At 37.5% G+C, this 12,507-nt stretch overlaps 1 protein-coding gene across 38 annotated transcripts in view; it reads left to right on the plus strand.

The window, feature by feature from the left end:
- Positions 1-12,507, plus strand: part of LOC306874034 (nuclear factor 1 X-type-like) — a 103,981-nt gene that overhangs the window by 73,991 nt on the left and 17,483 nt on the right. For all 38 annotated transcript variants that reach the window (XM_079423724.1, XM_079423710.1, XM_079423721.1 and 35 more), the window contains 2 exons: positions 10,185-10,247; positions 12,072-12,146. In XM_079423724.1, the coding sequence (XP_079279850.1) occupies positions 10,185-10,247; positions 12,072-12,146 (138 nt within the window). The remainder of the gene's footprint in view (positions 1-10,184; positions 10,248-12,071; positions 12,147-12,507) is intronic.

Below are 12,507 nucleotides of genomic sequence, written 5' to 3' on the forward strand. Positions count from 1 at the left end.
GCAGTCACTTGCAGTTCCACTAGAGAAACCTTCGTGGCTCTTTCGCTCTCGTTCTCTTTATTTCTCCACATCTCAAACCCCCATTCTCACATCAGCCTTGTAGTGCCTCTGTTTGTGACATTTACAAACAATAACACTTTACTGTTTTATGATCATTCTGTGGCTCGTAAATATTAGTCACTCATGCAGAAGGATTTTTGGACGTTATTTGTGGTGTTTGCAATCTTCGCATCTTTCATCAAACTGCAATAATTTACTCCTATTCAGAAAAGACCTAATGTTTAACCTCTTCCATCTCACCACTTTTCATGATCCAATCTGTTCTTAGGGATTTCTTTTTTTGTTGTTAAATAGACCTTTTTCTGAACGCGGAAGTCTCGCCTGACTACAACGGTGCTTTACATTTCCGGTTTCTAGTCACATTTACATATTTTCTGAGCCGATAATATAACGTGAAAACTATGAAAATATAAAAAATTATGTGGCGCCATTGTTTCATTACTTTACAGTGTCGCAATGACTGTCTTTTTGCAGTAAAGGACCTGTCATAGTTTAATGAGTGGGAAGATGACACGAAGCGATGCGAGTTTAGCTCAATTGAAAACAGATGAGCGCACAGCTCCCGATCGGGGCGAAGTTCATGGGATTTTGTCCTCAGAATGATAAGAGCAAACATTATTTTAACATTTTATTATTTCACACTCAGTATTTTAACTTAAGCGCTGCAAGCCATGCATACAGCGCCGGACATGACAGATTTTCTGGAACGCAAAACAAGTACTTTAAAGGAATACCTTAGATTATTGCCGTTACTGTGACAGCCAACAACAGCACTGCTTAATCCGCCGCACATTTTTATGTTAAGTTATATTGAAAAAGTTTAAATTCAGTCAATCTTTTTTTACCCCATCTTAACGGATTACTATGGAGACCGGCACACGAGAGCACCCAAACGGAAGTTAGAATCCGTCATGGCACTGTTCATCGGTTACTCAGGAAAAAAGGTCTATAGGGGTGGGAATCTTCAGGCACTTCACGATCCAATTCCAAAACGATTCTTGATCTACATTTTTTCCCCAATTAATTCTTCTGCTGTACAAATACATCTTTAGATCTTAACCAAAATTGTGTTGAGTTTCTATGCTTTGTTTATTGTTGGAATCTCTGTGTCAGTACTACCATCTTAAAAATAGGGGTGTGAATCTTGGTTTCACAATTCAATTAAATTACGATTATCATTATCAACTCAATATCACGATGCGTCACATTCTCAGTTTTCAATATTACTGCACATGGCTACATTTTCATATAAATTTTAAATCGAATTTATTTTGTGCAAAATTTACTTTATCATAGACAGTGGCAGCTTTAACAGGCTGCATTCAGACTAATGCACTGATCTATTTCGACCTATCAGATGTTTTGTCCTGCTCTGAAAACATGACTGTGTATACATCCGTTTCAGTAAAGTATTCGAAAATGCAACTGCATTTAACCGCAGCCACAATCGAGCTTCAGGACAAACACAAAGCACACACGAAAGTCTGTCAGTGTGAGAGTTTCATGCATCTAATAGTACTGTATTCCACATGGTATAAATGAAAGCATATCTAAAGTAAAACACATCGGGTGGAAGCACACACTGTCAAGCAATGTGCACGTGTCTCAGCGCAAATTCTGTGCAATGAAGCCCGCCGCGTCTCTAGCCCGCACACGTGCCATATGCGAGGAAAAAAAGCTCAGAATCGATTCTGAAATATTCATTCAATCACTTCCATCAACACATCCAAAGCTTGTACAGTCCTATACCACTTCCAAGGTCGACATTTCATTTATTAAACATATTATTATTTTTTGTCTTGCATTATGATTGGGGTTGCCAGATGTGTCAAGAGTTTAAATCTTAAATGCATGCATTTTCTTCTCAGTGTTTTAATGAATCTTTCCAACGCTTTCTCACGACTAATTCATACGTATTTTACGAGGTGGCTAATTCGTACGAATTTGTACGATTTGTCTAAACCCCAGTGACGGGTGTAGATCATTCGTACAGATTCATACGAATTCTGGAACTCGTAAAATATGTATGATTTGGCAAAAATCGTATGAATTTATACGAATGAGGTCGTACGAATTAGCCACCTCTAGGGTTGGGTACCGAACTCGGTACTTTTAAGGGTACAAACCGAATTGCGTCGATACTACTGAGTACCGATTCACATTAAATAATTTGATACCAAATTTCGGTACTTTAACGCATTTGGGCGCATGAGAGAGAGAGAGAGAGAGACCCTGTGACATGATGTCACCCCTGCAACTCTTTAAAAAGCAACACAGGGCAAACCGAAATGTTCTGAAGTGTGCTTACATTTCTAGGGTCATATGGTTTCCACGAAAACGAGGACAAGATGGAGTCCTTTCATAAAAACGGAATTTACTCTATAGCGCGGAATGCAACTGAATTCATCAATTTTTGGATGAATAAAAGAAGGTCTGTCACTTAATTCGAATCGCGATATGAACTAGCGTATGTGAATATTAAAACGCAAAAAGACGGTTTAAATATGAATTCTTCATGTTCCGCTAGCCTTTGTATGTATGAATGGCGGAGACACGGTTTTGTTTACTACATAAATACAGAAGCACACGTGAACTCGCGGTGATTTTCGGTCTCTGCATTTCACTACATGAACACATGAACTTACAGGCTGTGAGAGTCACTTCATGAGAAAACTAGCATAATATCATACTGTATACACACATAAACTTCACGGCCATACTGTCAAAATAAAAGTGTGGTTTAACATGTAACAGAAATATATTACTTTTGTACAGTATAATGTATGTCTTTATATATTCCATTTACTGACAAATTTAAATAAAGCAATTAAATGATACAAATAATTATTACAACCACATTAACCACTTAATTGTAGAAAAAATACAATTATTAAAACTTTAAGGAATATTCACACAATATTTCTACCATATATTAATTTTAACAGTAAACCTGTTTGTTTGCCAAAAAATAAAAGGGTTTCATTTTCATTTGATTAAAAATAAATAAGTGTTTCATGATTTCATTTGATTATCAGAAAAAATTAAACACAAGGATTTCTGGAAGAAATATAAAAATTGGTGGGCCCTATTGTTCAAAATGTTGAAATTGAGAGTTTTTGACTTATTTTTTCACTGAAATAAATGTTTTTGTTGTTGCACAGAGAGTAAAAAGGTACCGTTGGGTACCGGTACCGAATTACAGGTACCGATACTGGTACCGTACCGGTTCAAATGTGAACGGTACCCAACCCTAGCTACCTCGTAAAATATGTACGAATTGAATGAGATCGGGCTGATCTTTCCAACCTGGCAACTTTGTAGTAATTCTGATAAATCTTAAAAATAAATTTAATAAATGTGAACAATCATTTTTAATAATTGTGATTATAGTTTTGGAGGGAAATAATTGTGATTAATAGTTTAACCATTGTCGCGCAACCCTATTGCATGGCTGTGCCTGTGCAATCACCCAAATACACTCTGGCATTGTGGTACCATGTTTTGCACTGGTGAACACTACTCACATTTTCTTTAGGACAAAATTTTATTTAGCATGTTTGCTTTCGGCTTCTGTCATTTGGAAAGGCTCCTATGGCTCCATAGGCCTTAGCTGAAGCCTGGGACCGTCCTACTCCGCGTTCCTCAGACCGGCTGCTTCGTGTCAGGCAACATCTGAGAAGAGAAGGTCCTGGATCAGATGAACAGCGAGAATTTAGACGGGACAAGCTCCTTATCTCATTTAATAAGATAAAAGCCAAACCGCACACACACACACTGAGCTTGGGTCAGCAGAGAACAGCTGGTCTTTAGACTCTGATCTGTGTCTGCACTTCCTTGTTGAGATGTTTGTTGTGTTTGTGTACATTTATGCTCAGATGTTTGCTTGTTTTTCGGACTACGGAGGATTCTGGGAAAAGCTTATTGGATCCTCTAATCATGTTCTGAGGCTATTTATTGCGGTAGCACTAAAGGATCATAGCGCTAAGTGCATAAACACACAAATGCATGCATTTCGCCCCAATTTCTAGTGGATAAACTCATGCGAGGCCTGTGTATGCATGTGTAAGAGTTTCTTCCCTCATCCAGCTGTCACGATTGACAGTTCGCTAACCCTCCGTGACCTCAGATGACCATGCGACCGGCTGCACCACACACACTCATGACATCATTGAGCATCTGTGTGCTCCAACTACACAATGCACAAAGAACAGCAAGGCAGGCAGCTCAGGGGGCGGGGTCTGGATCGGAACCCCCAAATGCCATTGACCCGTGCAGTCGGTTTCCAGCTCTGTGATGGCTGGAAAAAAAAAACCCACCTTTCACATGCAAGCATGTTAGGTTTCTGGCTCTGTGACTGGAGGTCAAAGTGTATGTGTGTTCATGTATCAGCGTGTGTCTTCTGTCTGTTATTCTGTTTGTTCTCCTCCTCTATTAGTTGTCTGTTCGCTCTGTTCTCTTTGTCTAGATGTATGTTGTGTACTCCTCTCTTCTCTTCACTTTCCTTGGCAACAGATCCCGTCTGCCTTCCCCCTCCTAATTCTCTCTCCCGGCTTTTTTGGCAGAACCTTCTGTTCCCAGACCTCCTTCGGGCTCTTTCTTTGTATCACTTTCTTTCTTTTTCTGTGGCATAAAGTGGCGTTTTTATATCACATGATCAGTTCGGTGGATCTCTGTGGCACTGTCCAAAAAGATCTGCACATTTTTCTGAAGATCAAGTGTGCTGGCCTGTGCAAAACGCACCGCTATTATGATAGGGTGTTGTTAGCATTGAAAAGTTTGGGATCAGTAAATAGTTTTATTCATCAAGGATGCATTAAATTGATCAAAAGTGACAGTAAAGATTCAAGATTTCTTTTTCAAATAAATGCTGTTCTTTACTTTCTATTCATTGATGAACCCTGAAAGAAATCAAAGTTTGTGTCAAAAATATTAAGCAGCACAACAGTTTTCAACATTTATAATAAAAAAAAATGTTTCTTGAGTAGCAAATCAGCATATTAGAATGAATTCTCAATGATCATTGAAGAATGGAGTAATGATGCTGAAAATTCAGCATTACATCACAGGAATAAATTACATTTTACTATATATTCAAATTGAAAAGGGTTATTTTAAATTCTAATAATATTTTACAGTATTTACTGTATTTTTGATCAAATAAATGCAGCCTTGGTGGGCAGAAGAGACTTCTTTAAAAAAGAAAAATGCCAAAAGAAAAATCTTACAGATTCCAGAATATTTGAATGCTAAGGGTATTTTGGTATTTTGACAATATGACTCAGGTCTGTCCTTCAGTTTTGAAGTGTAATACTTAGGGTTAGGCATTTGTTCAAATCACTAACTTTGAGTATGCAATAATAATAGCAACGATTGACTCAGGAAGCAGCACTAAAACCAACCAAGATTTTTATGTACAAATTGGAGTTGGTTTATGATGCAAACTGTTATCGTGCAATACAAATAGTTGATAAATATGCTCTAAATGTTGAAATACAGGTTAAAATGCCAATGTGTGTGAGTGTGTTTTATACCTGGTATCCTGTGTAGCCCTTCACACAGTGAACTATTGTGAAGCCTGTTTAACAGTCACATCCTGTCTGGGTCACAGGGTGTTCTGAGGACACACACTCACTCACACACATACACACAAATGGATGCACATCCTGCTCTATCTGGACAGATTTAGCATTAGATAGTAAGTCTGAGGAGCTTTATAAGTGTGTTTCTCTGTTTGCATTGCATATCATTTATTGGACTTGCGCTTGTACTGCAAGGAAAGACAACCACAGCGATCAAACCACAAGTGTCAACAAACTGTTTATTTTTATTGACACTGAAAGGTGATGTTTGTTGATGTGAAATTGCACACCTGTGACTGCCCTAAATGGCCCAAATCGCATCACCTGCTGTCTCCAAAGCTCTAGGGCTTTTCGCTCTGCTGTTTATATGTCTGACTTCCTCACTGCCCTGAGGAGCCCCCTACTGGGCAGAATGAGAAAAGACTTAAAAAACCTGTGATGGGTAAACCTCTCAAAATCATGTCCAGGTCGCTGTGGAATGCAAAAACACAAGAAAACAATGCAAAATCTTATTTAGCATAAGGAAAATTGTCTTATTCTTTTGCATTATTGCAGGTTTTTACATAATGTCATGGAAATTAAGAATTCTTCTACACTCATTATTATATATATATATTGCAAATTAATCTCATTCTCATGAGTCAAATGTCACAATAATCTATTGTTAGTATTGATATAAAATAAAGAAAATATAGTTTTTTGTTTTTTTTTGTACGGTACAGAAGTTTTTTGGTCTGTAAGATTTTTAATGTTATATTAAATGAAATCTCCTGTCTCCAGTTTATTTGCTTAATGTTAATAACAGCAATATTGCAAAATATTGTTACAATTTAAAATAACTGTTTTCTATTTGAATATGCTTTAAAATGTAATTTATTTCTGTGATCAAAGCAGAATTTTCAGCATCATTACTCCAGTCTTCAGTGTCACATGATCCTTCAGAAATCATTCTAATATGCTGATTCGATGCTCAAGAAACAGAAACAGTTTTATGGAAACCTTTTTTCAGGATTTTTTTACGATTATAAAGTTAAAAATAATATCACTTTATTATCATATTTAGTTCTATCATACATTAATATCATATTTATTTTGTAAAACTATATATCTGTTTACGGTCCTTTTTTTAGCAGTTTAATGTATCCTTGCTGAATAGAAGTATTAGTAGAAGTATTAAAAAAAATTACTGATCAAAACAGTTTGAACAGGAAGAGTATACAGTATAATTGACTATGCAAAAATTTTTCTTTCCTTTTTTTTCTTGCTTTTTAAAAAAGAATGCAATAGAGTAAAATAGAACAAAATACTGCAAAATATACTGGAATCTTTCATTTCTTTTTTTCTTATTTTTTTAACAAATTGCGATCTATCGCTAGGTGATTATTTTCACTTCTGTAGTCATTTGAGTTACACAGTGTAATTATCATTCCAACTTCTCTTTCTTTCTGGCCTTAATTCTTTTATTCTGTCTTTGTGGACAAGGGTCCTCCTGGGGTTCCTTTGAGATCTGATGTGCCCATCTAATCAAAAGCCTGTAAAGAGCCCAAATCACGTTGTCTTTAGCCAGGGTTGTCGCGTGCTGTTTTGAGTGTGTGTTAAAGCTATTTATGTCAGCACACTGATGGAGACACTTGGATTTATGTGAAAGATGCATCTTTATTTTTTCTGCTCTCTTCTCTTGTCTCTCTGCCTGTGCATGTCTCCCTCCATTCTCTCTCTATGTGTGTGTGTGTGTGTGTGTGTCTGTATTGGCAGACTCTGGCTGCAGACGGGCACACAGATGGGTGACAGGCTGTGCCGAAACCACTCTCACACACCTGCTCCTTCATACACGGACTTACACATGCATACATAGAAAAATTTACACACACAAATGCACATTGAAAAACAGCTTGCTTTTAATGAAATAACCTCACAAATGAGTTTACGTTCGCTGAGCTGCTCCCCAAAGCTCTTCATGTGTAAGTGCAGACAGATGTTTGTCTCGGCTGACTCTGTAACTCCCGAGCATCCGTAATCCACCGCACTCACAGTCAGAACAGCCCAGTAGCGCACGTATATGGATGTCCTCCAGCTATGAGATATTTCTCATTGTGACACTGAGCTCAGGATGAGAAATAAATAATTAGAGCCAAAAGAAAGCCTGAGAATGATGACTATTGGCTGATAAATGAGTGCGGAGAGCCGCGGAGTGAGAAGGCGGAGGGGATTAGGGCGCTTTGGAACACTTTAAGAGCATTATGGATTAAAAAAAGGTCAGAATGTTTAACAACATAATGCTAAACCTCTTAAGCGAAACCCAACTGCATGCTGATAAACGGGGACGGAGGGAGGGGGCGACGAAAAAGAGGCTGTATGGGGTTTATCATCTGTTTGGTCAGAAAAAGAGAGCCGTTTTATAAGCACAAGCATACACACACCTAAAGTCATTATACATTATAATAAAAAGGACGTATATGGACATCTACTGACTTGTAATCATTAAACTTGATGCAACGTGCACCAAATTTCATTTGACAGCTGCAGCGGCTGGAAAGACTATGAGTGAATAAAATTATATTGAAGAAGTTTTAGGCTGCTCCTCACACAAAGCTGTCATTATGACTTCAGAAGAGTTATGATTTATATGTCCCACTTTTATCAAATTAATAGGCAGCTCATTTAGAAAAAAAAATAATAAGACATAAGACGGGAAATCAAAGAGATGGCATGGATGCTTAGACTGTCATGAGAGGGAGTAAATAATGTTTACTGTAATCTGTGAAAATGAAAAATTCTCATGTCACTCTAAACTAGTAACTTTTTCTATGAAACAAAAATGTCTGTGAAATGAAAATGCATGAGAATAACTGCCTATAAAGTTTAGTAGCACATTTGCTTGTTTCATATTGCTGTTCAAAAATGTAAGCTCTATTCTATTCTAAAAGCATATGACGATAACATTTTATCTAAAATAACAGAAACAAAAAGAAAATATTTTTGCAAAAAGAAAATTATGCACACAGTGGGGTCAGTAATTATTTTTTAAAAGAAATGAATACTTTTATTCAGCAAGGGCACCATTAGATTGATCAAAAGTGACAGTAATGACAAAATATTTCCATTTCAAATAAATGCTGTTGTTTTGAACTTTCTATTTATCATAGAATCCTGAAAAAAATGTATCATTGTATTCAACATCAAATCAGCATATTAGAATGATTTCTGAAGGATCATGTGACACTAAAGACTGGAGTAATGATGCTGAAAATTCAGCTTTGATCACAGGAATAAATTACCTATGAAAATGTAGTAGATGTAGTAGTAAAATGTAGAAAATAATAAATTTAGGTTGGGGTTCGTTAAGAAATAGTTAAACTAGTGTTTTCCCTCTTTTGGTTGTCTTTTCTCACCTACTAGAGCACACTAGGAGAATCATGACTGGCAGCGATGCCCCTTCAGAAACAATAGGAGTATGAAGCTGCTCTAGATGAACAGTACATATTGTATGAATATGTTTTTGGTAATTTGTGTGTTGGTGAAATCAGTTACAGTGTTTACAGTCTGCACCAATCTGTGCGTATGTAACTTTTGACACTGTATCAAAAAGTTCACAAGTTCAGTCATTATTTGCTTCCATGTATGACATTCTTCCCTACATGGAACACAAAAGGTGAAAACATCCCAGCCGCTCTTTTTTTTAATATGTATTGATAAGTGAAAATGTGACAGCTGCTGCCAAGCTCCAAAATGACAAATACGTGATGGTTTTGAAAGAGTAACACCAGCCTGGGCTTCTTTCAAAGTCAAATGGTAGCTGTTGCTCATCTCGCGGAAAATCTCCAACACTCATTGAGACTGAATGAGTTATGGACTGTTTGTGGCAGGGCTTTTACTCTCAGTCTGAGCGTCGGTGAGCTCAAACAGTACTTGAGATGCTGTATGCCATGTGAAACACAAACTACTGTACACATTTTCCAGCCTTGTTCATGGGTTTGGGCCTATGTTTATCCTGTGTGTGTGTGTGTGTGTGTCGTCAGCTAGCAGGAATGTGTGTGCACCGCCAATACTAAGATGGCTGCCAAAGGCTAAAATGGCTGCCAGGACTCCAGAAAAAGAGAGAACGAGAGACAGAGAGAGATGGAGACAACATGCTTAATGTAGAGAAAAAAGAAACCGTCTCGCTCTTTCTCCTCCATTCAGACTGCTGTTCTTTTGGTTGTGCGAGTGTATTTGTCCTAATCTCTACACACTCTATCAAATCATGCTGGCATGAGCCAGTGTGTTCCCTTATCACCTACAGCCGCCCGATAAACACCTCCACAAACACACATGCACATGCAGCCTGCAATAAACTATGCTGATAACGCACACTTTCATGCATATGTACTCAGACACTTGTTTCTCATTTTCTCCCTCTCTCGCTCTCTCTCTCGTGTTCACCCGGCTCGACAATATCTGCTCGCTGTGTTGTTGTATCCAAGTGCCTAAACATCACTGAACAATCCAATACGAACATTGAATATGAGCCATTTATATGCATCTTTTCTCTATTTCTCAATGCAGAATCTGGGCAATCAGACAATTCCAATCAACAAGGAGAGGCGGACATCAAACCCCCACCAAACGGTGAGAAAAATATAGGCTATCACATGGACTTATACACGGTTATACCATGCAAAGGCTCAGAGTCTGTAAGATATAAAAAAAAAAAAAGTCTCTTACACTTACCAAGTCTGCATTTATTTAATCAAAAATACAGTTAAATTGTAAAATAATATTACAATTTAAAATAAATGTTTTCTGTTTGTATGTATTTTAAAATGCAATTTATTCCTGTGATGCAAAGCTGAATTTTAAGTTTTACTCCAGTCTTCAGTGTCACATGATCCTACAGAAATCATTCTAATAAGCTGATTTTCTGCTCAAGAAACATTTCTTATTAGTATCAATGTTGAAAACAGTTGTGCTGCTTAATATTTTTGCAGAAAGTGTGATACAGTTTTTCTTTAAAAGATTCTTTAATGAATAGGAAGTTCAGAAAACGGCATGTTATTTTAAGTAGAAATCTTTTGTAATAATATAAGTTTTTACTGTAATTTTTGATGAATTTATTGCGTCCATGGTGAATATTAATTTCTTTAAAAAAAATAAATAAATCTTACTGGCCTCTTACTTGAGCACAGCAATCACACAAGCAAGAGTGTTAGACTACAATTAACTGGCTAGCTTTTGTCTGAAACGCAGGATACTTGTTATTATTGTCTTTTAGGGGTGGGACAATAAATCGTTATGGCGATATATCGCGATCCTTCTCCATGCGATACGAGAATCGATATCTGGCGCCAAATAGCGATATTTTCATTAATACAATAAGGCGCTCTAAATAGATTTCCCTGCTTCCAGCGTCTAAACATGCATGGAAATCGCGCAGGCGCCATTTCCAGCTTCTTTCCAAAGCACTCTGAGCAACCATGAACCACGTTCTCTATGAAGATGGTGAAGCACGAGGAACCGAAGGATAAACAGATTTCCAGCCACTGTATTAGCTCTACTGCTATATTTTATATGTTTATGGAGATGAGAACTAAAAAAACTGCCCCGGAAGTGCCAGAACAGCTATTAGCGTGGACCATAGGCACCGATCATGTTATTATTGCAGAGCGCATATTCAGTCCGTGAGTAGCCTCTCTGCTCGAATCGCAGGTGGATTTCCCTCACTATATGTGTTAGAGAGAGAGCTGCCAGCGCGTCCAGTTATTCTCTCTCAGATATTACAAGTGCGCATTATGCAGTGTGAGGGCAGTGGGCACCGACTGGAAACATAAATCGGCACCAATGGCATGGACGGCGAAACAAAACCTTGTCAGAGCCGTCATGTGGCGCAGAAGTATGTGTGCTTGTCGCGCATCTACATTTGATATAACGAACCTGAGCGTGCAAAAGACGCGATGCGAACGGCTATTTTCTCCCTGCATGCCATATGTGCAGGGCAGTTGATAAGCAGTTAAACTAGTTGGTTTACACACAGAGAAAAGTGTAAGCTTTTAAGAAGTCCAAGAATAAAATTATTAATTTAATGTTAAAATTGATTTACAGAACTTTTTTTTTGCTGTTTTCTAAAAGTTTGTACCTGAATAAAGAAAGAAAACTTGCACTTAACCTTTTCACAGGCATTTTGTTTTCATAGTTAGACAGATATCGTGATGTATCATTATATGATTGTCTAGCAATATATTACAGAATCGCTGTATCGTGATATTATCGTTATCGTGACGTGAGCCATGTATCGTCATTATGTCGTATCGTGAGGTACCCTGCGATTCCCACCCCTATTGTCTTTTTATAAATTTTGCATTATATTTTGATGATGGATGCATGTGGTACTGGTCTCTTATCACAGAGCCCAGGTTTCAGTTGGGTGAGGAATGTGAATTTGTATTGTTTCTGCAGGACATCTGAGTTTTCAGGACTGCTTTGTGACTTCAGGGGTGTGGAACGTAGCCGAGCTGGTACGAGTGTCTCAGAGTAAGTACTGTAACGCATGCTAGTGTTTTCTTAAATGAGCAGTACACTGCAAAAAAAATAAAATATTTTTTTTTTGCTTTGCCCAATTCATGAACAAACTGCTTAATTGTTGAATTCTCATTTATGAATCAGTGGAACAGTTTGTTAAACAGACCAAATCAAACAGAGGACTCTCGCCCACTCGCTGAAGTTATTATGGCTGACTCAAATCGCTAATTTGATATTCTGATTTGTTAGGTTACTGTATCTTAATCAGTCTTAGAGTTCCATAATTTTGTTGTAAAAGTTATTAAAACAAGTGATGCTATCGTTAAGCACGTTGTAATACCTAGATCTGGCATTGTTGGGGTAGTAAATACAT

This window comes from Barbus barbus, assembly GCF_936440315.1.
Source record: "Barbus barbus genome assembly, chromosome: 8".
Taxonomy (NCBI): domain Eukaryota; kingdom Metazoa; phylum Chordata; class Actinopteri; order Cypriniformes; family Cyprinidae; genus Barbus; species Barbus barbus.